Consider the following 27724-nt stretch of genomic DNA (forward strand, 5'->3'; position numbering starts at 1 on the left):
AAATAAGAATTTCAAAAACTGAGTAATAAAAACAATATTATATATAATAATGTAAATTAATAGCATGTAAATATTATTTTAAACTTGATAAATTACTTTTCGGTAATTTTTGGAATAGATTCCCAATTTCCCAACTTCCCATTCCACACTCCCACTAAAAAACCTCGAACATTTACTAATTTCCCATTTCCGAGCCGCGCCGAATACCAAAATGGCGGCCTTCTTTTTCAGCCATGTGAGTGGAGCCGGAAAGAAGATCGTTTCTACTAAATTATTAACTAATTACTTTAATAATTCGTTAGTAATTAACAGTAAGTTAATCATAATTTTTCATTTAAAACATTTTAACCTGGAAAATTAGCGTAAATTTAAGATTTATACATAACCAAACGCAATAGCTATTGTAATGTTGGCTTCCCTGTGATACAGGGAAATAAAATTCTAACGGCGGCGGTTTCTTTACTTTCAATGTTTAATTACGTTTTATTATTTAATCACTTAAGATTTTTCGCTACGTTATTTATACTCTGCGCAATTTCTGGGAATCGACAAGTTTGTAGAACATCGTGAAAGAATAGCTGATCAATTTGGTGGTTTAAAAGGTAGAAGAATGTTTAAAAATTTAGCATGGTGTGAATTTCATTGAAATTTTTATAATGATAGAGAAATTCTGTAACCGAATGAGAGATAGTTTAAAAAGAGAAGGTCAACAAAACTTAATTTTCACGGAAGACCTTAAAAACATGGTTTATTTAGCAGAAAATAATCCAGATGATTTAGCTATATGTTTAGGAATGATGAAAAAGTAATTTAATTTTTAACACCCTTAATTAATTAATTAATTAATTAAAAATATTGATCCTAATTAAAAACCTATTGATAAAATGATGATAGATTCAACCAACAAAATAAAGAACTACGTTTTGGAACTTTTGTTTTTGGACCCGTAGCCATGCGCCTTTTTCATTTTATGGAAAAACCTGAATTTGTAATTCAAGCTTTAGAAGATGAAGTATAAAAAAACCCACTCAAAGCCAATTAATTAACTAAGAATAGACTAATTAAATTATTTTTAATTGAAGGAACTGCAAGGTTTTTTTGACCAAGTGACTTCTTACCATATTGCTTTGGACTTACTTTATAAAAAAAACATGTATCAAGAGATGTTGACAGTATTTGACCTTTTACAAGAACGTCAACTCTATGGTACTAAATATCCTAGAGAATGTGTGGTGCTAGCTTTAGCTGCTTGCTATAAATTAGTAAGTTAAATATTAACCCTTTATTTTTTGGCCTAAAAACTTAACTAATATTTTACTTTCCATTTTTAGAATACTAAGGAATCTTATAATAAAAGCATGGAAATAATACGCGGAGCAAGAGAAGCTGGTGCCTCTGTTGTCAGAAGAGGTTTAACGTTAGCCGCTGCACTCTGTTTAAAACAGGCTAGCTAGTTAAATTAAATTCTCTTAAAAGTTTAATTAGTGTTTTTAATTTTAAATTATTTTAAATATAGAATGACGCAAAAAATGCCATGGAAATCTTAGCTTTGACTCCCCAGTCCAATTACATTACTGTCCGGAATCTGAAGCTTTTAACATTAGCAGAGCTTGACCGCTTAGATGACATTTTCCCAATTTTGAGAGCCATTGTTAATAAGGACAGACCAAAAATCAATGTGGCCACCCATGAAATTTGCCAATCAACAGTATGAACGGATTCTTTTTAATTAATTAATTAATTTGTCAGGGTTTCTTTTTAATTAATTTGTCAGGGATTCTTTTACATAAATTAATTAATTTGTCAGGGATTCTTTTACATTAATTAATTAATTTGTCAGGGATTCTTTTAATAAGTTCACTAGCTAATTGGTCCAAGTCATCTTGCGACTTATTGCCACTTATCTAACGCCTTTACAATGCATTAATTAATTAATTTGTCAGGGATTCTTTTTAATTAATTAATTAATTAATTTGTCAGGGATTATTTTACATTAATTAATTTGTCAGGGATTCTTTTTAATTAATTAATTTGTCAGGGATTCTTTTTAATTAATTAATTTGTCAGGGATTCTTTTTAATTAATTAATTTGTCAGGGACTTTTTTAATTAATTAATTAATTTGTCAGGGATTTTTTTAATTAATTAATTTGTCAGAGATTCTTTTTAATTAATTAATTAATTTGTCAGGGATTTTTTTAATTAATTAATTTGTCAGAGATTCTTTTTAATTAATTAATTAATTTGTCAGGGATTCTTTTTAATTAATTAATTTGTCAGGGATTCTTTTTAATTAATTAATTAATTTGTCAGCGATTCTTTTTAATTAGTTTGTCAGGGATTCTTTTTAATTAATTAATTAGTTTGTCAGGGATTCTTTTTAATTAATTAATTAGTTTGTCAGGGATTCTTTTTAATTAATTTGTCAGGGATTATTTTTAATTAATTTGTCAGGGATTATTTTTAATTAATTTGTCAGGGATTCTTTTTAATTAATTAATTAATTTGTCAGGGATTCTTTTTAATTAATTAATTAGTCAGGGATTCTTTTTAATTAATTAATTAATGAATTTGTCAGGGATTCTTTTTAATTAATTAATTAATGAATTTGTCAGGGATTCTTTTTAATTATTTAATTAATTTGTCAGGGATTCTTTTTAATTCATTAATTAATTAATTTGTCAGGGATTCTTTTTAATTAATTAATTTGTCAGGGAGACTTAATAATTAAATTAATTATGTACTTAATAGCTTGATATACTTGAGAAGAAAGTGGAAGCTGAAGGGGATAAGGAAATGATACACATTTTTGAGCAAGTGTGCAGAGCCCTTCGTGAAAACAATCACATTACGCAGCAATCGATTGAAGAGTTATTATTTGCCACTATTAATTCCAAAATACCCCCCAGAGATACGAGTTATCAAGGTATATATCTTTCTCATATGATGTCAGAAGCTTTTTACTTGAAATGAAAACTGTTAATAATTATCATAATTTTTTTTAAATTGAATGAATAATTGCATTTTGAATAAAGCACTTGTTTAGAATAGGCACGCTTTCTTTCCACGTTAAAAAAAAATGTAAAATTTTTATGGATTTAAAGGTGGGGAAAGTACTTATGCCAGAAGACAATTTAACCGGCCACAAGGTTCTAGTTATTCCGGGATGTCAGGAAGGCAAACACCCCAATTTTCAACTAGAAGGCAAGGTTTAAGAGATATGGATGAGTGAAATTAATCAAGAATGTAAATAATAATCAAATTTAGAGCTAAAATTAAGTGTATAGTCCCATAAGTTAAAAATTATCAGTCTAAAAGAATTTTTTTTTTCATAAAAACTATTTTTGCCATTTAGATAATTTATAAAAGGGATAGAAATTTTTTTCAATGGCATAGATCTCGTCATCTCTTGTGAAATGAAATGTCATTTATTTATAATAAAAAACGAACAATGTTCATTGCTATTGATTTTTGTGGTTGGTTTCATTTAAATTTTAAATGTTTATTAATTTAATTTAACTTTTATAGAAAAATGTATTGTAGGAACAGAAGAGATTTCGGAAACAGTTTTTTTTTTTTTTTTTGGCATTTAGGTACTATAAAGTATAAAGTATAAAGCCTGATTGGAATGTATGGAGCACCAGAAGTTAACAACAAGAAATATTGAGTATAGTTTTTACTCCGTAGCATCAGCTTTAGCTACAGCAAAAGGTTTATCAACCGGAATAATTCCTGAATCAGCTATAACAATGTCTTTTGTGGGTTTATCACGATTGTCAGTAGAAGCTGCCTCCATTTTCCTTACAATGTCCTTTAAGATGGAATTATCAAGGAGTTTAGGAACTATTAGGTTAATTCTATAGATGGGTTTTGTTGTCTTACCATTCCCTTAAGAACTTTTCCAAATACAACATGACGTCCATCAAGCCACCCAGTGGCTTTTAAAGTGATAAAAAATTGAGAGCCATTTGTGTCTTTGCCCGCATTTGCCATGGATACCCAACCCGCCCCATAATGCTTTAACTTGAAGTTTTCATCTTCAAAACGATTGCCATAAATACTAACACCTAATAATTGTCAAGCTTTGTTAATTATTTCCTATAATGAATTAAAATTATTGCTTCTTGAGGTATTATACCTCCAGTTCCATCCCCATTAGTGAAATCTCCTCCTTGCACCATAAAATCTTTAATAATTCGATGGAAGATACTTCCTTTATAGCCAACAAGTTTTCCATCAGTACCAGGTTCTTTTTCATGTTTAGTGGCTAATTCTACAAAGTTTTTAACAGTTTTGGGGACAGTTTTTCCAAAAAGCCCAATTTCAATTCGTCCAATGGCTTCATCCCCGATTTTTATATCAAAGAATACCTTCAATTATAAGTTGCACATTTTATTATAATATTAATACGTAACGTAAAATTTTGAAAAGGGTTTTCACCCCCCATGGTAAAACTTGGCTTCAATAATTTAATTACCTTATCTGTAACTTTTGGTCCTTTAGGCTTAGCGGATTCCGCGTAAGAAAACCCTAATATGGCACATAAAACAACACCTACTAAAACTACTAACCCTAAAGCGCATCTTTTACGTGGCATTTTCTTACAAAAATATTTAATCCTCCTAATTATCGCAATCTTAATGAGCAAATGCCGGCGTCCGGCAACGACAAACGTAACAAATCTTCGAAAAGCAGACGGATCTTTGACAACAAACCGTGGAACTATTTGAGTGGCTAGGATGCCATTCCACGTGACCTTGTCTATCGACAAATCACGATTCTGTCCGTAAAGCGCACGAAATTTGAAAGTGAATTTCAGGAGTACAAAATTATATATCTAGTTTCTAACCATAAAACTTGATAAAATATAATCACACAAGGCAATTAAAACGCTAAGCCTCACAAAAACAGTTTTAACTCTATTTTTAAATTTATTCGGATCGTAAATTATGTTCCTGCAAAAAAGTTTTTTTATAAGTCTTTCAATTCTAACCACACCTTAGCAACGAAACAGGAACTGGTTTTTATGACTCTTTGTGCCGTGACTTTCAGTTATCTTAAGTGGGGTGGGTGGCAATGAATTTGATGGGGTGATATAACTATTTTAGTTTTATTGTTTTCGCAGGTACGTTAACCTATTCGAATATAGGAAGGGGCTAAGGCCGGAAAATTTGTTTTCATTGGTAATGCAGACGATAATTAAATTCAAAACCATTATCGTTTAAAGTGTTTAAACAGGCTGTTCACTTTTAAACGATTATTTACACAGAAGGTTCCGGAGTGTACGATAAGTTCCTTGACCTGTGGACCCCCTTTAAAATCTGAGATAATAATAATCGACATAAAAACTCGCGTATTGGGAAATTCGCCGTGGAAAAATACCTAACCCCTTCTTAACCACCATTTTTTTTTTTCGAAATCGAAATTAGCGCAATAATAACCTCGTATTCTCGTTAGTCGTTATTGGCGTGAATAGAATAAATTAATAAGACGTTTAGCCAGAACGTCGCCTGCTGCTTTGGGACGGCTTATAGCGAGGGCTCTCTTATTAGCGACATTAAGTCCGCTTGTTAATCCGAACGGATGTCGCGGGGAATTGGATGTTTATTTTTCGCGTTTTTCGAGGTGCCTCATCCCTATAAACAAATTCCATCTCGGTTGGTGGATGCGAATTATTTCTCGCAACCGCCTCAGCCCTACCAGAGTATTATCATTATAAACCAGAGACTCCGGTTCGGTCGATCGTGGAGCGCAGGCGCGAATATCCAGTGTACAGACTGCACGGAGAAAGAGGCCTCGCTGGAGGAAAAAAAGTCACGGATTCAACTCCGAGGAGGATATATAACCGAAAATTTCGGAGCCAGTAAAAAACTCCTGGCAAAGGAGCGCAGCACGGAGGAACAGCGGTGAACGCAACGCGGCCGCGCCAAGAGCGTTCGCGATATTCTAGCCATAAAACTGGGTTTTTTTATAATCTCTAAATTGATAATAAAACCGATATATAGATGGTAAGGCAGAGAGCGTTAGAGGCCTTCGGGAGGTGACGCGGGACCACCGTCGTCTTATCCGGCCATTAGACAGTCAAATACTTATCGCGAATCCCAGATTTCGCGTATACCAAACCGTTCGTCGTCGTTACCCGAAAAGAAGGCGAGAACCCATCGGAAAGACAGAGAGGAAGGAAGGGAAAGACTATTCTTCCTTCTTCTCCGGATTAAGCCTTTGGCTCTTCGGGATTATCTAATAGTCGGGAGAGTCAGTCACTTTGGTTATAAGCTAGTGCAAGATGGGGCGACTGAAAGCCTTCGAGATTGTTTTCGATACGAACAAGAGCGTGTTCTACCCGAGTCAGCAGGTGAGTGGCAAATGTATCGTGGACCTTCGCGGGGACATTAAGATGAAGGCCTTAAGGATATACATGCGTGGAGTGGCCAAAGTGCATTGGACAGAGTCCAGAAGCACGGGAAACAGACTAGGCGCCTATACTGAACATTACAACGCCGAAATCGAGTATTTCTTCAAACGACAAATACTTTTCGGAATGGGTAAGCTACAATCACGTTCAATATATACACCAAATTCATTCATAAACGCCACCATATTCAACAACCCATTCGTCAGAGCTGTCAGAATGTCCTCTTCTTTTCTGTTACCACATGACATCTATTTCTAATAATCGGGACTTTAACCCAAGTATAGACACGCGAAGTTCCATTTCATTCACAAAAGCGTATAAATATTTTATCAATTACCCTTGATACTAGCGGAAGGAACATAAAAGGGAATCCCCCATACCTGTTAGTAGTGTAAGGTGACTTTGAACTGAAACGCGTTCATGCATTTCTACAACAACATCTGGGCGTATATACCAACCACCACCTCAGGGGCTTTGACCGCCGCGAAAGCTCATAATATCTATAGAACAGCGGTCTCTCAATACTTATAAACCCGGGTTCGTAGAGGTCAAAGGGGGTCAGAGCAACGTTCCCTTATAAACCAGGAAAAACAACCGTAAGTGTTTTAAGTAATCGAAAGATCTTTCATTCTCTAAATTAATGGATAAAAATACATTGCAAAAGAAAACCCCCTATAATGTACCTCAACGGGTTGAAATAACTTACGGTGCAGCTATTTCGAAATACATCGTATGTTGTTGAGCGCCCTTTCTTTTCCCTAATCTAAGTTTTTATAATGACAAGATTAAGTAACGTTATGTAGCATCTTAGTCTTAAAAGAGTTTCTAGGACGACGGTATTGAGATTGTACTGATAATTACAAATATTTCAATACGACAAATTGGTGTCACAGTTGGCCTAACTTTGAATCATAAAGTTTTATTAATATTCTATGGAATCGTTTTATTGTTATTATTTATAATGATGAAGATAAAATTGAAAAATAATGTGTAAGGTATCTAAAAATAGACATACCACGTTGCTTTGTAAGCTCAAGTTTGAACTATGTGTCAAGTACAAACCAGAATATATCTTGTTTTTCATCTACATAAATTTCGCAATTTTTAAATCGTTGAACTATATATATTTGAACCCAAAGTGATAACATCTCACTTTAGAAAAGCGGTTTTCCTATGTTAAACTGTAAAATATAAAGGTTGAGATAAGCTCTACTATAAAGTATTTATTAAACATGTGGTTAAGTTAAATCTCAGAACAGCTTTGAAAATACGTCAGTTAAAATACGATGAAGCTGAAGTATTGGTATATAGGCCAACATATAAGACAGTTAAAAAGTGCGCAATACGTATTGTTCTTTATGGTTAAATTTCAAGTCATTGATAGACGAAATAGCACGTGAAATATTATATCCTTGAAAGACAGATCTTATTTAGGCCTAACCACAAACGGATGCGGTTAGAGAAGAGAGCATCCTAGCGGATCTTACAGAATTTCTAGCATCTTCAAAAAAATATATACCATGGTTTTTTTCCACTTAACGTGAAAACTGCTTAATCGAAACTTTTTAATTGTTCTTGAAAAACTAAAAATATTCGAGACACGATTGAGTTTACTGACACGTCTAGGTTTTTTAACAAAGTGATAATTATGAATATTTATTTGGAATAAAAAAGCTCGCGAATAAAAGAAAAAATAATAATAAATCTTCCTGTGTAAGGGTTGCCTTAGTTGCCTAGTCACGTACACGTATTAAATTCCGTTTAAGTTGGCTTTTTAATACCATATTTTGTTACACACACCTGACGCCGATAAAGTTAGTCAAGTGTTGCGTGAAATATTAAACGTATTTAGAGATCGTTTTTGATTAATTTCTAAGTAATGAATAGCTCCAATAACGAGGGTATAATGAAGAGAAGGTTTTGGATGGTTTCCTGTTAATTTCCGGTATACGCATGCGCATATTTCTCTGCTCTGTCATGGCTTGAAATAAACAAAAGCGGATATTACGTGGAAAATTAAACAAATAAAAAACAGAGCTCCTAAAATAATTTCCGTAGCTTCTACTCCTCATATTAATAAACTCTATGACTCAATTTCCAAAGGGATGGCGAAATAAATCACTTGAAACAGACCCATTGAAGTTTATTACCGTGATAGCACGCCTTCAATTTTGAAATCAATATTTATTAATTTTATTTTAATTGCTAAACACGTTTCGCAAAAATATTATCATATAATTTGTTTATTTTTGAGATGGGGAGGAGGGGAATGAGAACGAAAATAAATCAATAACAATAAGTGGGACTAAGCCTAAGTAATTAAGAGACGATTTGTTAATGATGACGAATAAGGTTTAAGTCTGTCCCTTTTTGCAGTGGTGTTTCTGTAACGCGTCAATCAAGAAGGAACCAACTCCGGCACGTTTGTTTATTTTGGCTTATATAATAAAGAAAAAGCCCAAAAATGTTTTAAGGAAAAACTACCCCCACAAAAACAATTTACACTCCCACTTAAAGTATGAAATAATGTTGTAGTTGTAAAAGGGGAAATTACTGTAGAGGGAAATGCATGCATGCATTGAATATACCATAATTTAGTAGAAATGTAGTCGGGTCTGAGAGTTATCCATCCGTTTTATTTTCCTTTGTTTGAAGTGAAGTCGAAATAATGAATCTCCTCTACAGTCTTATTAGTTAAAAGTAGAATTGTAAATGACTGTCCCAAAAAACCAAGCTTAGATTTAATATATTATGGGTCACTATCCCGCTATGATTTATAACTTTGTAGAAACTTAGTGGAATTTAAAACATCTTAAGTAGATAATTACGATGAAGAATAACCTCTGAATTGATGACTTTTCTTGTTAATAACTCATGGTGGAAATTATTTTAAGTCGTTATACTTTTTCCTGGTTTATTTTAAACGGTATTTAGAATTGATATTTATGGTTGGCATCCTGAACAGGAAAATAATTCAACTTGATGTACACATATATAATCACAAATAAATATCCCAAGGTATAACCGATACTCGAATATTTCATATATTTTGAGGAAGTTATTGTACCTTGTTAATGGCTCCCTCGTAAACATGTACACCCTGAAAATAATTACCCAGATATATGTTTTTCTTTTACGACTATGAAAATGAATAAATAATGAGCCTTACATAATTGCTTCTTAATAGGGAAAGGCCAATTAATATCGCGATAAACGTTAAGCGGTTTCCGACCACTGAACTAAATTCCAACTATATTTACGTAATAACATTAAAACGATATTATAATAGTAATATTCAATGAACATGACTTAATAGATAATTAAGATTTATTTATGAAATCGCTATTGAAGCCTCGGTATAAGTCTATACGGGAAAGATTAGATACAGGGGCAAAAAATCCCATGTATTTCCAATACGCCCCTGTAGAAATGTTTCACCTTTCGCACACCAGTTGTTGTTAAGCTACTATCTTATTGCCACTGGACATTTAGACCAAGATTTATTTAATTCCTTTTAAAATAACTCCAGAACAGTTACTCCAAGTGGAAACCCAACGTAAATCGAAGAGGTTTTATGTTTCTTATAACTCCAGTAAATTGAGTTAGTATCAAAGCCACTCTACTTGGATTAATCAACTGGCTTATGTTTAGAGAAGTTAAGACGTTAGAACACGATACGATTACCAATTATATCTTTATTTCGGGCACTATAAAGTGGACGGACTTTGGCATTAGCGAGATTGGAAAAGGATAAACAGATTATCTCTAGAAGTATGACGTCAAAGAGGCAACAAATAGCTTCACGGAAATGGTCAGTAGACAAAAAATAATCTGACCTACGATGGAGCGAGCGTAGGCGCGTGTAACGTCCATTCGCGAACTGGTATCGATCGATCCATAGGAGAACTCCACCACTCCGAATCTCCAGGTAAAGGCCGAAGCCGACTTAAAGGGGAGGTCGGTGGGAAAAATCGCTTTTCCTCTTCGGCGATTGGTCGAGAGAGTGGGTCTTCCAGATGGCAGATTAAAATAAAAAAAAGCGCGGTAATAACTGGTAGTACACTCTTTCAATTAAACGTGGTTAAAAAATCGATAAAGTCGCTATGTAAATGTTCCGGAATTAGATATATACGCGTCCGGAGCGAGGAAACGTCTTGATTTTACTTCCAGAACCGCACCCTTAGGCTTAAAGACGGAAACTACGCGGAGACACGAAGACAACAATTTTCGTTTCCGGAAGTTAAAGGTACTGTCTCGGAATTTTCGCGCGGAATTCTATCATTCGGACGACGACGTGTTTGGGGACGAGAAAAAAGGCGGGAAATGCCACGGTGAAGGTATTTAGGTATGTTGGGGAGAGTTCGGTCGTTGGATATCGTTTTAGATGCTGGAAAAAGCGTCTACTTCTTGGGTCAAAAGGTAAAAGGAAAGTGTACTCTGGACATTAAAGGTAGCGTTAAAGTAAGGGCCGTTCGCGTTTACATGTTCGGAGTGGCTAAAGTTCATTGGACAGATACTGACCGTCGGACTGGAAATCGATTTGGTGCCTATACGAAAAATTATCGAGCCGAAATTCAATACCTTTTTAAAAGACAGGTCGTCTATTTGGGAGGTAAGATCGTGTCGCTCTTCTTGCAGTTATAATTATTTGTTTCCTTTTCGCGCGCTTTCCTAGACATCGCATTATTTTTATTCAGATCACGTGTTTGCTTCATTAACATTATGAATGTCGAGGCGTTTGGTTTTTTAATCACAAAGTAACGAGTATAATGATTAATGACATTATCAAATATTTGAAAACAATCCAAAATTTCCTTACGTAACTGAAACTTTGTTGTCACTATAGAAACAACTTTTGATTATATTATTATATATAAATTTTGAATCATAACAAATCTTTAGGCTATGCGATTTAAAGCAAAAATTTCTCATACATAGATTAAACTTAATTGCAAACTTTCATACCTTTATTAACTTCAAATTAATCTATCGAACTTTGTGTGTGGGTTTGACTGAGTTCTGTTTTATAAATGAAGTTAGGAAAACTCAAATTTGTATAATAGAGCCTAAAGTAATTTATCATCAGCATATAGGTTTTGAAATCGAGAATAAAACGTATCGGATTTCCTAGCTTTATTCTTTGAAATGTAATAGAATCAAAGTCAAGAAATATGTGCAATGACGTCACCAAGCCTATTGAGAGTCGGGGCGCACTCTATGGTATTTTCTTATAGAACCTAATACCCGCGAATACCGATTTAGACAAAAAGCTGCATGCCGATACACAGAATTTCACAGTTATTGCTTCTAAAGTTGGAATTTGTTTATCGCTTTAACGCGACACTTTATATGGTGGGTTTGAATTCTTGCAACATATCAGCTTCCGGAAAAGAGAGCGAAAGTGATTAAAACTATGCAATGTCGATTTCACGTCAATGAAGCAATCAGTTTTTCTCTCCCAAAGAGTATTAGAGAAAGAATTCGCTGCCTCAGACAATATAGACAATTCCATTAACTACTTACAGAGAAGCAAACACCCCCCAGGAGAGGTGCCCACCTTCTTGAGTATTTACACAGGCGCCAAAAAGCATGCGCCGCTAGAGGCAGGTGCGAGTCGAATAGCCTCACACGTGTCTGGGGTTGCCTCTTGGCGCGAGGGAGGGGGGAAACTGTCCCGCACGTGCTATGTTTGTTCCTCTGCGAGTGAGTAATGGAATAGTCTATTTAGTGTGACAAATGAAAGGCAAGCGGTGCAGGGGGATAGCCAGCCGTCTATTTGACTAAGAACTGAGGAATTCGACAGTTTGGTACGACGTGTAATATTATGAGCCCTTACATAAAAGTTTTTAAGAAAATATGAAAAGAAGAAGTAGAAGATGAAAAAATGTTTTTCTTTTAGTAAACTTTACTGAAAATAGTACTTACTAAGTTCCCGAGTCGTAATAGAAACGTCACTATATACACCATCACGTACCAACTGTCTCGGGCCTCTGGCTGTCTGTCTTATACCACCGTTCTTTTTAAAGTGACGGTAAACACGATATTTTATAAAATGGAAGCCTGGAAGAAGGGGATGTCGTCGTGATTTGGTGCTCAGACAAGAGGGCTCCAAAGAATTCAATTCTTTTTCTTGAGCACAACAGAGAATGGTACTATGGTAGCTTGGTGCGCGAGAAGGAGGGCGTTGGTGTGTAGAGGCCCGTAGAAATTCCAGAGTTTAAAGGAAAAGATCACGGTTCTACATATTATACCTTAAAATAACGGCCTTTTTCGACTAAGCTACAACATAATTTGAACATTCTACGAACATCGTATTGGTATTACCCGTCTATAATAAACATATTTCAATCAAAATGGCGGTCCATAAGAATTGGACGGATCTGATGTCATGTCACCATCACTTTAAACACGCGGTCTAAAACCCTAACAAGTTATATAGATAATTCAACCACCAAGGTTAAGTATTCGGCGAATGTTCCACGAATGAACTCTAGCGTGGAAAACCGCGGGAAAAACTTGACAGAGAGTCAGGGACTATATAGAATATGAACCAACAACTTGGGAAAGCGACGACTTGAGGAGCAGAAATAACGCGTTTAAAAAATTACATCCCCATCCTCGTGATCCCATCCTCATCCTTCTCTCTCATCCCTCATACCTCCTCCTCTTTATGAAGAGATGAATCTAAAAATAACTCGGGACCAGAGAGATATTTTATTTTTTTTATTTTTTTGAGATTTTTTTATGTATATATAAGCCAGGGAAAAAGAAGCGAACGTGAAACTCGGGGAATGTGTTGATATGGAATTTTTCCCCTTTTCCCGTTCGTTCTTAAAACATTTTTCCCCTCCAAAAATTCCCTCACTCGAAACGGTTGAAAATATATATAAAAAAAAATAATTTTTTTAAATTTTTATGAGAATATTTTTGGGTAAGAAATAAAAAATAGGTGTCTATTTTGAGGGACAACCTTGAATAACGAACGTGCCAGAATCGAATTAGACAAATTATTGGAACAAAATATTCGAAATATTTTCCTTTTTAATTAAACTGGTATTTTCAAGTCTGGCTCCGGAATTATTTTCATGGACGATTTGGATTAGAGATATTATTATTATTATTTTTTTTTTTTTGGTGGAATAGAGATGCCACCCCCGCTATCGCAAGTTTTAAAAGAAAACAAAATAATTAAATTGGAAAAGAATGTGAGATATATTGGTCCTATCGCAAGTTAAAAAAAATGAAACAAAAAAATGTGAGATTAAATTTTTTTTACCCCAAATCTTTGATTTAAAAAAGATGCTATTAAAAATAATCGAAACCAATTTTGCATTGAAACGAAATTTTCAGTCCAAACATTTCCCTCTCCCTTTTATAAATTAGATTTGAACGAAACAAGATGGTAACGCCGATAATATCATTACTCTCCTAAACCCAGTTGGGGATTAAAAGGATTTGCTAGTAACGGGGTAAAATAGATGTACTTTAGAACGTTGACAAGTTTAGAGAAAAGGCGGAAAGAGAATTCTTGGCCTAGTGCCGCCTGTTTAGAAAATATTCTCTTTAGGAAAGTTTGAAATCTTTCGCGTTCTCTTAAGACACGTTCACACAAGCTAAACGGACACTCTAGAAACTAATTACAGAAGCGGTTTCTTGAGATTTCTTAGCGAATTAACTTTGGAGGTTAGTTTCTAGTTTTCAGGGATATTTCAAATGGGATGAGACACGTTTTCTGGGTTATTTCACCTGGGATAAGACTATAGTCTTAAAAATATTTTAACTTTCCTTAGCATACAACACTAAAGGAAGTCCTAGGAGACAGCAGTAATAGAAACGTATTAAGTGTGAACAGAGCTTAAGAGACTCGTGCCTCTAGCTGCACTCTCTGATCGTCTTAAAATCTCTCTCCCTCTCCCACGTTGTATTTTTCTTACCACTAATTAATTCCCCACAGAAACAATCGGACCGCTTTCTTCATTCGCGATTGTCTTCGTTGATACCGAGACCCGACAACCATTTCCCCCAAAAAGACTTCTACATTAAGGCTTTTAATTGGTGCGTGAGGGACGTCAGGGACAGCGTTCTGAAATTCTTTAAAACCATTTAGAAAGGTAGACTTGTCTAAATGTTTAACATAAATCTAGCCGGAAATGGGACTCCAACCTTCAAAGGAGAAAACCTACTATTGATGGAAAAAGTACTATGTTACAGGAACAGCTGAAGTTTTCCTCAAAAGCAGTGAAAATGTAATAATTTTCACACACCCCAGCGTTATGCACAAAATATATTTGTTCATTAACTCTGAACACCGGTGTTTTTAAGTCTAAGCACCTGTCAGTTTCACAGAGACCATCGTAAGGGGTCTGTGACGTAAAGGCAAGTATAGTTGCCACAACTCAACACCGGTAGGCCTATCTTCTTAAATTTAGAATGATTTAAAAAAAATAAAAATCACGTGTTTAAAATATAATCTTTCACATGATTCTTCAACCATATTTTTTTGGCGGTTTTTTGAGGTCGCGGATAAAAACCTAAACCTCTTTGGATGAATTCCAGTTTTTAATAAGATTCGTATCAGTTTAAAAATCGTATAACAACACGACGGCGGGATTTGTGGGGTGTGAGACCAGACTGTGGTGGTAGTGTTAAAACTTAATCTATTTATTAAGACTTTTTTTAAAAAAAGTAAATAAATGTAATAATGTAAATAAGGTAGTGTTCCTTTCTCCCCCAATTTAATTAATTCAAACGATGACGTATTAAAGCAATCTTCGTAATCTGTGTAGGTCAAGGGGGGGGGGGTTTAAGAGTTATATCTAACTTTAAGAATGGATGAAGAAAGATTCGTTTCGTCTCCTTAGATTTAACAACTGGAGGCTCCCAAGAGATGAGATGAGAAAGAGAATGAAGATCGGATCGGGTTGGGTTTATTTTTAAATTTATATATACCTTTTGTTTTTCTCGTTTTTTATCTCGAGTTGATATTAATAGCGACGTACAATAATTTTAATGGGTCCGGAGCGTCCCCCTTTTACTCTCATTAACCCGTTTTTAATTAAGCCTGTCTAATTACCCGTGAAATTTGAAATTTGCGGAAAACAAAGCGATACACCAGAAATAAGAGAAAATAAAATGTCTACCTTGAATTGGATTCAAAAATCACGTACTTCAAAACTCATTTTTCTCAATGAGGTTAATTTTCAAATGATAAAAATGCAAATGCATGAATTAGCGTAAAACCAACAATGGCTTCTGCCTTCTCCATTGAAAAAATGCAATATTAACATATTATTCAGGTAGATGTAATTTTCCTTGCAATATTAACATATTATTTAGATAGATGCATATTAAAATGTTGGTTTGTAAATACAACGCGATAAAACAAGTCAATGACGACTAAACATGACGTCATGCCACTTATACACTTTGAAATAAGCCAAAAGAACTTAAATTAATAAACTAAATGAGCGTGAAAGAAAAATTGATATAAACCTTCGAATTAATGATGTTTCTTTTCACATTACTTTTCACGGGCGATTTCGATTCAATCTAAACCATATTACCGAGCACGGGTACTTTACCCGACGTTACCGAGTGTTCTTAATTAAAGCGGGGCCCTATCTTGGGCATATACCAATTATTTCTCCACGCAACACCGTAAAAACTGAGCAAAATTGGTTCGTTTCATTTCTCCCTCGGAATGATAATCGCGTTTTCGAAACTTTGCCAACACGATGAACTCGCGGCGGATGAAGGTACAAAATTACCAGCAGTCCGTTCAAAATTTATTAAAAGAACCCAACGTTAAAGAAGCCCCCCCCCAATATCATTTCACTGGCTCGTAAAACGAAACATACAGGGTGTTTCGGATAAGTCTGAAGATTAAGGGGGAAATCAATATTGAGTCGAAAATGTAACTTCTATCTCCATTTTGCCGTCCGGGCCACTGTTTTCAAGTTAAGATTGATTATAGTATTTTACGGATGACCCCTTAAATTTAATTAATAAACTGATTTAGACAATGATCATTTCTAATTTAATTAAGGGGTCATCCCTAAAACACTCAAATCATAACTCGAAAACAGTGTCCCTTGTGGCAAAATGGAGATAGAAGTTACATTTTCTACTCTCAAAATTGATTTCCCAATTAAACATCCCCCTTAATTTATTTTCAGACTTATCAGAAACACCCTGTATACATAACCACGCACCCTTCACCCTTTTCCCCATATTTTTTAATCTCGCCAAGAAACAACCCCAGATTTTTCCGAAATGGAAAAAGCTAAACTTAAAATGATTCTCGAGTTTTCCGCGGTTGAAAGAGAAAATTAATATTTGGAGATATGGGGCTCCATCCATAAGCGGGTGAAACACTCGTTTGCCGGATGAGATGGAGAAAAGGATTAGCGTCCCGCCTGAAGAAACTCGGTTGGTTCATTGGTTAGTTGCCTCCTTCGAGTGTATACAGTACACAGTATTCAGTTTGGCAAGGAATTGGGCCGCGGAGAAGTAACGTAAGGTACGGTCGGATCTTAGCAGCAGAAGCGAGAAGCGAGTTATAGAGGGGAATGCGAACTGTACGTGGGGAAGTTTGAACTAAAAATATCGGAAATTGGTAAAGTAGGGGGAGTGGAGTGGGGTGAGTATGAGAGTACAAGGACTAAACAAACAAAAGGGTTTTCTCTCGAATGTCTACGATTTTAAAGGGAAGGTGAATTAAATTAAGTAGCGTACGATTAGGACCGCTTCATAAAGTTACTAGAGACTCTTTTCAAAAGGGGGTAGTGGCAGTATAGTCTAGTTGATAAAGGGTTAAGGGTGACCAGTATGGTAAATAAGAATATTTTTAACTAGACCTTAGGACCAGTCACCCCCCCTCTAGTGTCCAAAATAATAAAGTAGACATTGGAATTGTCCACCCCCTTAGTTTTCCTATAGATTTGTAATTAATAAACTTGGACTTTATGGGTAAAACGTTGAACTATCTTTGGGTTTCGTAGTGGTCATCACGTTTAAACCTCACTTTAGACATGAGTCATGTCACATGACCTAAACATTTAACCAACATCGTGTATATCGGGGTAAACAAATCAGGAAAAACAATTCCTTAGTGTTTCTCCCTAAATCCTTGATCATAGCGACAAAAATATGTTTTTGTAATCTAATTAAAAATTAAAGGTGAAAATTGACGTCAAAGCCCGGCAGCCAGCAGGGTCGTATTTGATCAAGACATCTCTTGACGCGCGCGAGCCCGGGAACAGTCACACACAATAGGGGGGTGGGAATGTATTTTTAGTATTTTTCATAGAGTGGGAGGGGAGAGGGGGGAATCGTTTTTGGCAAATGCATATAAAGAATAGAGATCGAAGGAGAAAAATCGAAGTATCTCCACCCTTCTCTTCAACTTAGTCAGTAGGGGGTTTTGTTCCCGCAAAATCTAAATCAACCGTGCTGTTGTAATTACAGGTTGCTTTTCTCTTCCTTCAATCCCACCCCTCTCTCTCATATCGCGTCTACACTCTCTACCCCAGTGTGTAGATGGGTTAAGCATAGCGTTAAATATAAATGCTTCAACGTTATATTAAAATGATACCGCAACCTTTACTACACAAAACGTTGTCAGTAACATCAGGGATAGATGTAATTTTTGAAGCAGGAATGGAGTACAGAGTAATCTGGGCGCGCGTCAAAGTCCCAGACCCCTATTCCCCGGGTTGGACGGTATGAAAGAAGAGGCGGGTCATAGCGACAGAGGTAAAAAAGAATTACTTATTTTTCGCCGTCCTCGTCAGCAACGTCATCAAAACGTAGTTTAAGTGAGCAGCCAATAAGATAATTTAAAATTTTCGTTACGTCTTGGAGGGAGGGGCTCTATACTGGGCTGAGTCGGACAGAAGTAAATACTAACCGTTCTCCATTCTTGCTTCTAAAATTACATCTATCCCTGGTAATTTAAAATTTACGCGCTCGAAAATGAATGATTTCGTTAAAATTTTAATGACACTAAACAAAAGTAGTCCATCGACTTCTAAACCATTCTAATAAGTCTAAATTTACTTTTTTCCAAAATTATTTTTGAACTGACATTACGAAAGATATTAGAAGAGGTTTTTCTTAACCCTTTTGATCGACTAACGTTAGCGGGGGAGAGTTTTTGAGAGATAAGAGTTAGCATTTGATGTTTGTCTGCCAAGAAATCTTTTTATGGCGATGGGTGTCGTTCGTCTGAATGATCGAATTCAGCCATTGCTCTTCTTACAGGCTTATCATCCTTACTCTATCACGGCATCTTCATTTGTTAACTTAACCAATGGATTTCATTGCTCTAAAATTTATACCCTTTCATTTAATTTCTTTCTAGAAAGTGGGGACGGAAGAGACGTTCTTTCAGATGGCCATCATGAATTTCCATTTTCTTTTCAACTACCCACGGGGTGAGAGAATAATTTTTTTTTCATTAATCTCTAATTAATTTTATCTTTTTATGTCCTTAATTCTCATAAATTAGTTGAGATAGTTAAGTAATTAATACGGATGTTTATCTTTTAAGGGGAATTTCGACCTCGTTCGAGGGAAAGTACGGTAGCGTACGGTACTGGCTCAAGGCCGAAATGGAAAAACCGTGGACGTTTAACCATAAAACGAAGAAAGCATTTACTGTGATAAGTCCCATTGACATTAACCGGACAGAGTATTTGGTAATTAATAAATTCATTAATACATAGCGCTAAAACTTCGTGTAGAACAGTGTAGCTAATTGGGGTGAGGTAGGGTATGGTGCTCAGCGGATGGAACACTTCCAGGGGGGCTAGCCGGAATTTTAACTGGCAAAATACAAAATAACCAAAAGCAATTTATCTTTTAAAGAAGTCTGGAAACTTTAAATTTAAAATCCCTTTTGGATAAATATTTGAAATAACTTTGCAGGGTGAAATTTCTCTTTGCCCTCGTAAATCAACTGTGTGTGTGTGTTAGTATTTATCTTTTGAAAAAAAGGGAAGTTGAATCTAGCCGCATTAGGAATACATACAAGCATCTAAGAGGAATCATTGTGTAGCCATTTTCTCAACGCATCTAGGCGGTTTTTCTGGCAAGACTAGACGGTTGCACCTTGCGCTCGCGCCTGGCCTCGCGTTGTTACAAAAAGGTCAGAATTATAAGGCGTCCCGGCGTGACGCATAGTACTTAGGAGCCCAGCCCACAAAACCCGCATGAGGTGCACAACGATTCCAATTAGCTGTATTTATTCCTGGCCGCATGAACATAATGTAACCACAACCACGACACATCGAATAAACACTGAAACGGTCTAGGGAGGTATAAACGAAGGGGAGGGATACTGCACCCAGCACTAGCATTAATATTTACGTTAGACCTCAATTTTTATCGGTTTCGTCCTTCTAAGTAAAGTAAATACACGGTTGGTTGTGTTATTTAACTTAAAAAACCATAGGGAGTCGGACGAAGACGAGGGGCTAATCACTATACCAGACTTCCTGTACACCGATTACGTGTAATCATTTTAGCACTGTCAAGGGCAGGGTTTTCAAAGATTACGCGTAATCACTTTAGTGAAGCCGTGTACACCGATTACACTGAGTGACCAGCCCCTCGGACGAAGATGAGAAGAACCCATCTCGTAGCACACCGTACCGCCAAAATGCTAAAGATCTTAATATAGGTCAAAGCTAAACCATCTGCAAACACTTTGAAAGCTCTGATTTATATTGCCTCCAAGGAGGGTATAGTGAGGTGCGAGGTGGGGGGCAGAATTCCTGAAGGAATGTTAAACTCTTTGCGAAGTTAAGAAGAAACAAGTAAATTTCGTGTAGGGATCAAGTCGCGTTCCACTTCAAAAGGGACAATTTTAAGCCATCCGACCCGAAAAAGAGGCTAAAACAAAGAAATTATTGCACTTTCATTGGAAACAAACATTATTGCGACAGTTTTGGGTAATCGCGGCGTGTTCGCGTGTGGTAGCTATACGTGACAAGGCAAACATATATTGACAGTTAGTTGTAAAGAAACGTATAATTTAAGAATACGAACAATATGGGGAACGAAATACCATTATAGTTATTCAATGACTAGCAAAAAAGAAAAAGTAAAAATATATTTCCCCCCTGAATGTTATTATTGGTTCATGGTTAGATAAACAAATCTTAATAGTTCTGCTCCGGGGGAGGGGGGGTATTTGCTATAATTATAAATGGTTCTAGTGACTCCGCGATAAGTTTTTTGGGAGTGCTGGGAGAGGAAGAAAAAATAAACCAAATTGCTAAATAAATTTACAATTCGCGTGAGATTTGGATTTTGGATGAAAGAAAAACAATTTTGTTAAGAGAAAAGAGAGAGGGAGAGAGTGAGTGAGAGTTAGTTTGAGAATGAGCAGCAGGCAAAATGCCATCAAGAACGTTCCTAATGGTTGTGTTATAATTTACGTTACGTCGCGCGCAGATTCCTGTCGAGAACAGCATTGAAAAAACACTATGTTGCTGGTGTTGTACTTCCGGGCCAATTTCCCTCTACGCCCGAACCGACCGTAAAGGTTATTGCCCAGGTAAAAACCCACCCCAGACATTCCAACCAACCAACTCCTACTTCCCACCCACCTAAATCTAATTAAATCTTATTTGAACAGGAGAATCAATAGCCATCACGGCGGACTTTGAAAACCTCTCCAATCGTACCATCATTCCACACGCTACTCTTCACCAAACTCAAACCTTCCTAGCCGGAGGTAAATCAAGAACGCGACATTGCAAATTCACAATTGTCACCGGACTGGCTATTCAGTCGGGGAGAACGGCCAATTGGGACGCCCAGTTACTAAAAATTCCCGCAGTTTCCCCATCCATTATCAATTGTTGCCTCATTAGAGTCGATTACGCCGTTAGGGTAAGCCGCCATTTTAGTGGTGTATTAGAAACTCGATTTCATCGTTGACTTAATAACAGATAACTCTACAAATCCCCGGAGCTTACAACTTATCGGTGGACTTACCGGTCGTGATTGGTACAGTTCCGTTGAGATCACGTCCACCTCACTATCACCACGTGGCGGCTCCTACTTTTGAAGATTTGACCTCGCCAAGTGAAAGCAGGGTCGTCTTCTATCCTCCAGCTCCGCCCTATAGCGAAGTGGATTCCAATAGCGATATCGCTCTACCTGGTCCTCCTATAGAACGTAAGATATCAATATTTAATATAAATTTAAGCCATGGGGTAAACGGTTCCGCAACTACTCGCTTGTCGGGTCAAGCTTGGAGGAAAGCGGTGAGATAGAGTGGTCATGATGAAGGGCAGCAATGAAAGTCTCCCATAGTATCTTAACCAGTTAGGTAGGGTCGTGGCTGAGGAACTCTGGTAAAACTTTGACACGACCCTGCCGATGCTGGGAGAGCTTCGTTGCAGTAGCAAGGTTACAGGTATGGCGAATTCGACTCGATCTCACCTCTTTCCTACAAGGGTGAAGCTAGCTAACCCAATTGCAAACTAAAAGCCAGATTGAGTGTAGGAGAGAGTATGATGCGAGGGTGTGCACAAGCAAGTCGCGAAACCCTTTATATTAGTTAGGCAAATGCAATGACAATAACTAGATCTAAACGTGAGTACAGATTAAAATTAAAGCCTCACATTACTAACTTCTAAACAAGCTTAACAGAAACATGACTTGGGAATAAAAACCACATGACCCTATTAAAACACGTTAAAATTCCAAAACCAACTAAAACATTAATCACAAAATTAAAATTGGGGTGCTTGCTTGAGGTACACATTAGGGATGGGTAAAGCCGTGCGTGTTTGTACCAAATCACCAGAAAAGGGGTCTCCCATCCCATCAAGAAAGGCAATTGAGAGTCCGTTTATACCACCAGGGAGGGTGTTAGGAGAAAAATCACGAGGTTTTTTTTTGTGTGTGTGTGTGTGACATATGGCCTCACTCTAAAATGTCTGGAGTGAAGCCAAAATGTTAGCTCTTCGCGTGTCAACTGTCAAAAATATGCGAGAACAAAGGTGCGAGGAAAATGTATATAAAAATAAGCCGGGGAGAGCAAAATTACAAAAGAATTCATACATATTTTCTAATTAAATAAAATACACATGTTCATACTTTCATACAGCACCTCCTACTTACGCTGAATGCGTAGATGGTTCGGTGGACATAACGGAAGAGGATGATGGCGATATTATGGGAGATACAAGATTTACACCAATGTACGCTTACGTACACGATTATCAGTATCAACCTCCACCCGCCTATTCAGAGGTAAATCCCCTCTTATAAAATTTATTTACAAAATTAAACAAAATCTGTAAATTAAAATTTCAGGTTGATCCTAATCCAAGAACGATGACGGAAGGCGCTTCCTCCAGTAATGACGTAAGGTGACGTATCTGAGTAATTCAATTGGTTCATTTTGATTGGTTCCCAAGCGAAATAATCGTCGCGAATTAACGTACGCTTCTTGGAGAAGAAAAAGTTTCGCTTTGTGGTAATTTTCTTAATTTGATTTTAAACATCATTTTAAATAAACGGAATAGTCCCGTAACGCGTTTAAGATTTTAAAACACTTTCTTAATCTTAATCTTAATTAAATTAAATTAAATTAAGTTAATTTCTATCTTATTTCTACAAACCAAACGCGTATGGGTTTTTAGCCTAGGTAATATCAGGTTTTTAATTAAAATTCACAGATCAGAATATATACGGTATAATACATGGAATAGAATTTTTTTTAAAGAAAATTAGAAAAGATCCAAGTTTCTACAATGAAAAGAATTATAAACAAACAAACAAATTGTTTACCGGTAAATATATTATATTATCCTCCCTTTCACTGTGCCTTTAATTTATACGTGCCAGTATTTAAAAAGTATTCACAAAAAAAATAAAGAAAAAAAATAACTTTTAAAAACAAACAAACACCTATTTTTAGAATTATTCTAGTATTCTTCGTTAGGTATTAAAATTTAAAGAAAGCTCATTTTAATTAGTTGATAGAATATTAATTATTCTTAAAAATATAAATATATATATATATATATGTTTACACATTGTTTTCAGTTTCAAAATGTCCCAAAAACATACATAAAGAATTTCATTTACAAAAAAACCTTATACAAATTAATTAAACTCCTTTTCCCCCCTTTCTCCCCCAATTAAAAAAAGTACCATTTTTACTAACACTGGGGACCTTCTGATATATTTTATTATTATTATTATTATTATTATTATTATTATTATTTTGCGTGAGATTGTTTTAAAATAAAATTGTTAGTTCTTAGATCTCTCTTTCTCTCCGGACCTATTTTTCTTTAATTGTGAAATAAATAAAACAAGTCCAGTCTCTGATTTTAACATCCTACTTATTAATTAATTAATTAATTAAGGTATATTTAATTAAAATTTTTATTTCTCTGTGGTTGCAATATTTTTAAACAATAAATTAAAAGGTGCCATGTTCTTATTTTCATAATTTACATTTAAATCAAATAGTAAAAAAAAAAAAATTAAAAAGATTTACACACTTTTATAAGTTGTATCAAGTGAATTAATTAAAATAATAATTGTACACCGCGCGTCTCCTTTTGTTTAGAGAAAAATTGTATTTGAAATTTATTTATCGAAGTATCAGTTTTAAATTTGTGCCTAACTGAAAAGCTACAACGGGTTTTTAACTTCGTATCTTTGATGGTAAAGATATTGTATGGTTTTAATTTTATAGTTAATGGAGAACTAAGTGCAACCAAGAAGTGATATCTAGTTTATTAGGGAGAAGGTATAAGATGCTTTAGTTTTCGCGCGCCATAGTCCCAGTCCCCCTTTCAAAATACTAAGGGCGGACGTAAAAGGAGGCCGAGCTATTTCGCCTCTCCTCAGTAGGAATACGTAATTTTCGTCATTCGCGTCGCGCTGACGTGAGTTTTCAAGAACCAATGAGATTCTGGTTGTAATTTAGAGACGGGAATTAACTCCGGACCTACTATACGTTTGGACTCGAGATAAAGCTAGAAATGTAGCGAATTTGTACCTTCTCCCTAATAAACTAGATATCACTTCTTGGTGCAACTAACTAAAGTTTGTTTAAATATATTTCTAAATCCAAAAATAAGTCGTTAAATTTAATTGGCATTTAAAGATTATATCGCTCATCTAAATTTGACCCAATAACAATATTTATACCCTCTGTTACAAGTTCTAAAAATCCTGAAGTAGCTCATGTACAAAATGTAAGGGGTAACTAACTAAATTAATACTAAGAAATTAAAACCAAAATTAATTAACATTGTCAAAGTGTTGAGGAACCTTGTTGGTTGGTCTATTATATTATATAACCCCCTAAACTTAGTCATAAACCTGTAAATTTGTTTTGTTGAGGTAAGGAACTAAATTTAGTATATGAATATATGAAAAAAAAATCTCATTGATTTGGGAAAACTTAATATGCATTCACTATTTATATAAAAGATGGGATGAAAATATTTGCATTGTAATCTCGAAAAGAAATTTGGATTCATTCATTCAGATCTCTTAGCGTTAAAAAATTTAGTATACAGAAACTTCTTTTCAACGTTAGAAGGTTTACACTCTGTAGAATTTGCCTAAATTGCTTTACTTAAAAAAAAAAAGAAACATTTACCAGTAAAATAAGTCAAGTCAGTCAGTCAGTTAGTTAGTTGGTAATCGGAGATCATTGGCTAGTGCAAATGAGTTTTATATTATACAGTATACAAGTGTATTGTCAAAAAGGGTTTTTATATATATAATATGTAAGATGTTCAATAAAAGTGAAATATTTCCTTAAATAATTAACGTCGAAAATTTTGAGTAATGCTGTTTAAATTATATGTTTTATTGTTTCAGAATGTTTCAAATGTGATAACAATTATTTGGTATCGCGTTTTGTAAAGCCCGTATCATTCTTAACTAGTGTACTAATAATTTAAGATGAGGAGAAAAAAGCCATTATTATTATTATTAACTAATTAATCTAATTTCTGTAATCTGGATTTAATTTCTTGGATTAGGTTTTCTTTGGGTACTTCGGTTTCTTCTCTACTGATTACGTTCCTAAGCTTGACCACTCCTTTCTCCAACTCAGATTGCCCAATAACAATAGCCCATGGAATAGAGCGTTCTTCGCAGTATTGCAACTGTACCAGTAATTTAGGATTTTGTTTGGGTAGATGTTCAGCTTTGATACCAGCATCCCATAACTCTTTGCATAATTTCATTCTTTCATTGGTCAAATTCTTCTGGGCAGAGGCTACTAGGACTTCAGTTTCGGTGGTTCTCATCTTTTCATTGTTAGCTAATTGGCGAGCTTCAATTATAGCCAGAATTCTCTCAATGCCAATGCTAAGGCCAACGCATGGTACATTTTTTCCTTTTGAATCAAACATGCCAACCAAATTATCATATCTTCCACCACCGGCTACACTTCCTACTCCACTTTCAGCATCAGCAGCTGCGGATTCGTGACCTTTGATAACAGCTTCGTATATAACACCAGTATAGTAATCCAGACCCCTTGCCAAACTCATATCGAACAGGACATTCTGTTTCACTCCATAGATTTCGCAATAATCCAAAAGGAGTTTCATCGCTTCAAGACCCTTCTTTGCAGTTTTATTCGCTCCTAGTTGATCTTCAGCTTCTAATTCAGCTATCAAATCCAAACCTCCACTTCTTCGAACAAAATTGCCAATTTTGTCTGCAGCTTCAGGATCCAAATTCTTTTCATTTATCATTTCATTTCGGACTTCCTCCCATGGAGTTTTATCTAACTTATCAACCGAGGAACAAATGGTTCGGAACATGTCAGCAGGAACACCACAAACTTCAAAGAGTCCATCGAGAATTTGACGGTGGTTTACTTTGACCGTAAAGTCTCCAATCTTCAATTCACTAAGAATCTCATACATGATGCGAACACATTCAGCATCAGGAAGCATGTGATCATAAGTACCAGCGATATCAAAATCACATTGGTAGAATTCTCTGAATCTACCCCTGGTCATGGAAGGGTTATCCCTTCGGTAAACCTTAGCAATGTGGTATCTTTTGAAGTTGGATATCTTATTCATAGCCAAAAATCTGGCAAATGGGACAGTGAGATCATATCTCAGGGATAATATTTCACCTCCTTGATCTTTCAAGTCGTAAATTAGTTTACTATCTTCCCCGTATTTTCCAGTCAATGTTTCTTTCAGTTCAAACACTGGTGTGTCAATAGTTTCAGCACCATGACGCTTGAAACACTGGGTAATTTTATCAAACACTTGCTCGCGAATTGCCATTTGCAAGGGGCCATGATCACGGGTACCCTTAGGGGTCTTAAGAATAAACTTTTGAGGGGCAGAATCAGCACCATTTACAGCAGTAACCTGGGCTTTCAACTTAAGAAGCTTGGCCACCTCCTGGTCAATTTCTGTTTTAGCTGCTTTAGCCGCTTTTAACTTTCGAACAAGATCACCTTGTTGCTTAATAGCTTCTTGAATATCTGGTATACCTTCCATAATTGTCCTAAAGAAGCCTAATCTTACCCGACTTAAAGCTAACTTGAAAATTTTGACTTAATGGAAAGTTACAATACAATCCTCAAGACCTCAACACGTTTCAACTTTCAATATCACCTAAGCCTTGGCTTCTTAGTATTGTCTTAATAAATCTTACCGTGACGTGAAGTAAAATCCTTAATCTTGATCCGAAAATGGTACACGCAACGTTTATCGTAAGTTTCCTTTAACTATTTTACAAAACTTGTGGCAAAAAATAAAGAAACCGGCCTATCAAAACTCAAGAAAGACGATATGCCTCTTTCTTCGCCGATGCACGTCTCTGAACAAAGCACAAAGGCGGAGCAGTGGGCGGAGAGTCGGAGACTGCGTTTGTGACGTCTCAACATGACGCAACCAAATAGAAGGAAGGGCAACCACCAAAATTTCCCTCTTTTTCTAGTAGTTCAGTTCGAATTAGCTCTGAGACTTAGATGCCGCGTCATTTGAACTTCATTTTTAATAACGCGGAGTTATAAAATCGGTTTCCATAAATTTTGGTACATAATATTTATTTTTCAGTTATAAAAATATACGAAAACATATAATTTCTTATTTTTGTTCAATTTAAATTTTCCAGAGCTATTTTAAACTCATTTTTAAAAGTTACGCGTGGTTGAACAGAAAGTTTATTGCCCCTTACTTTTCAAAGAATAAGGCTTAGGCTTAGCTGCTGAAAAAAAAATGGAAGATAATTCAACTCCAAGCGCGAAACTCAAAGAAGATAAAAAACTGATTGATTTCTACCA

General features: G+C 35.6%; 4 protein-coding genes and 1 long non-coding RNA gene across 5 annotated transcripts; 2 read left to right on the plus strand and 3 right to left on the minus strand.

The window, feature by feature from the left end:
• Positions 1-167: 167 nt before the first annotated feature.
• LOC149692133 (pentatricopeptide repeat-containing protein 2, mitochondrial-like) lies at positions 168-3467 on the plus strand. Its single transcript, XM_089867815.1, has 9 exons — positions 168-311; positions 504-602; positions 664-805; positions 895-1012; positions 1083-1262; positions 1332-1445; positions 1517-1708; positions 2751-2925; positions 3104-3467. The coding sequence occupies exons 1-9, from the start codon at positions 212-214 to the stop codon at positions 3229-3231; spliced, it is 1248 nt and encodes a 415-aa protein (XP_089723941.1). The 5' UTR covers positions 168-211; the 3' UTR covers positions 3232-3467.
• A 129-nt stretch (positions 3468-3596) lies between these two features.
• Positions 3597-4717, minus strand: LOC149692134 (peptidyl-prolyl cis-trans isomerase B). Its single transcript, XM_089867816.1, has 4 exons — positions 4477-4717; positions 4138-4369; positions 3882-4066; positions 3597-3810 (listed from the first exon to the last, which is right to left on the minus strand). The coding sequence occupies exons 1-4, from the start codon at positions 4594-4596 to the stop codon at positions 3676-3678; spliced, it is 672 nt and encodes a 223-aa protein (XP_089723942.1). The 5' UTR covers positions 4597-4717; the 3' UTR covers positions 3597-3675.
• Positions 4718-5383: 666 nt separating this feature from the next.
• Positions 5384-25226, plus strand: LOC149692135 (arrestin domain-containing protein 3-like). Its single transcript, XM_089867814.1, has 8 exons — positions 5384-6544; positions 18776-18848; positions 18965-19112; positions 20872-20974; positions 21056-21312; positions 21372-21600; positions 22538-22683; positions 22747-25226. Exons 1-8 carry the CDS (start codon positions 6286-6288, stop codon positions 22804-22806), a joined length of 1275 nt encoding a protein of 424 aa, XP_089723940.1. The 5' UTR covers positions 5384-6285; the 3' UTR covers positions 22807-25226.
• On the minus strand, positions 21412-27358 carry LOC149692136 (uncharacterized). Its single transcript, XR_016382636.1, has 2 exons — positions 27094-27358; positions 21412-21591 (listed from the first exon to the last, which is right to left on the minus strand). It is a non-coding gene; the product is annotated as an uncharacterized LOC149692136 (long non-coding RNA).
• Positions 25240-27098, minus strand: HisRS (histidine--tRNA ligase). Its single transcript, XM_089867813.1, has one exon. The coding sequence runs from the start codon at positions 26934-26936 to the stop codon at positions 25404-25406; it is 1533 nt and encodes a 510-aa protein (XP_089723939.1). The 5' UTR covers positions 26937-27098; the 3' UTR covers positions 25240-25403.
• Positions 27359-27724: the final 366 nt, after the last annotated feature.

The sequence above is a fragment of the Phalangium opilio genome, unplaced genomic scaffold (assembly GCF_054372755.1).
Source record: "Phalangium opilio isolate 3A_F unplaced genomic scaffold, DU_Popi_V2 ptg000024l_1, whole genome shotgun sequence".
Classification (NCBI taxonomy): domain Eukaryota; kingdom Metazoa; phylum Arthropoda; class Arachnida; order Opiliones; family Phalangiidae; genus Phalangium; species Phalangium opilio.

What these genes read in the sequence shown, in the direction of transcription:
- LOC149692133 (XM_089867815.1), top strand. Translation starts at nt 212, where the DNA reads ATGGCGGCCTTCTTTTTCAGCCATGTGAGTGGAGCCGGAAAGAAGATC. An exon ending in ATGAAATTTGCCAATCAACA is followed by an intron (nt 1,709 to 2,750) that starts GTATGAACGGAT and finishes TGTACTTAATAG; the next exon opens with CTTGATATACTTGAGAAGAA. An exon ending in CAGAGATACGAGTTATCAAG is followed by an intron (nt 2,926 to 3,103) that starts GTATATATCTTT and finishes ATGGATTTAAAG; the next exon opens with GTGGGGAAAGTACTTATGCC.
- LOC149692134 (XM_089867816.1), bottom strand. Translation starts at nt 4,596, where the DNA reads ATGCCACGTAAAAGATGCGCTTTAGGGTTAGTAGTTTTAGTAGGTGTT. An exon ending in GACCAAAAGTTACAGATAAG is followed by an intron (nt 4,370 to 4,476) that starts GTAATTAAATTA and finishes TTATAATTGAAG; the next exon opens with GTATTCTTTGATATAAAAAT. An exon ending in GAAAAGTTCTTAAGGGAATG is followed by an intron (nt 3,811 to 3,881) that starts GTAAGACAACAA and finishes TCCATCTTAAAG; the next exon opens with GACATTGTAAGGAAAATGGA.
- LOC149692135 (XM_089867814.1), top strand. Translation starts at nt 6,286, where the DNA reads ATGGGGCGACTGAAAGCCTTCGAGATTGTTTTCGATACGAACAAGAGC. An exon ending in ACAAATACTTTTCGGAATGG is followed by an intron (nt 6,545 to 18,775) that starts GTAAGCTACAAT and finishes ATTTCTTTCTAG; the next exon opens with AAAGTGGGGACGGAAGAGAC. An exon ending in CCGTAAAGGTTATTGCCCAG is followed by an intron (nt 20,975 to 21,055) that starts GTAAAAACCCAC and finishes TTATTTGAACAG; the next exon opens with GAGAATCAATAGCCATCACG.
- HisRS (XM_089867813.1), bottom strand. Translation starts at nt 26,936, where the DNA reads ATGGAAGGTATACCAGATATTCAAGAAGCTATTAAGCAACAAGGTGAT.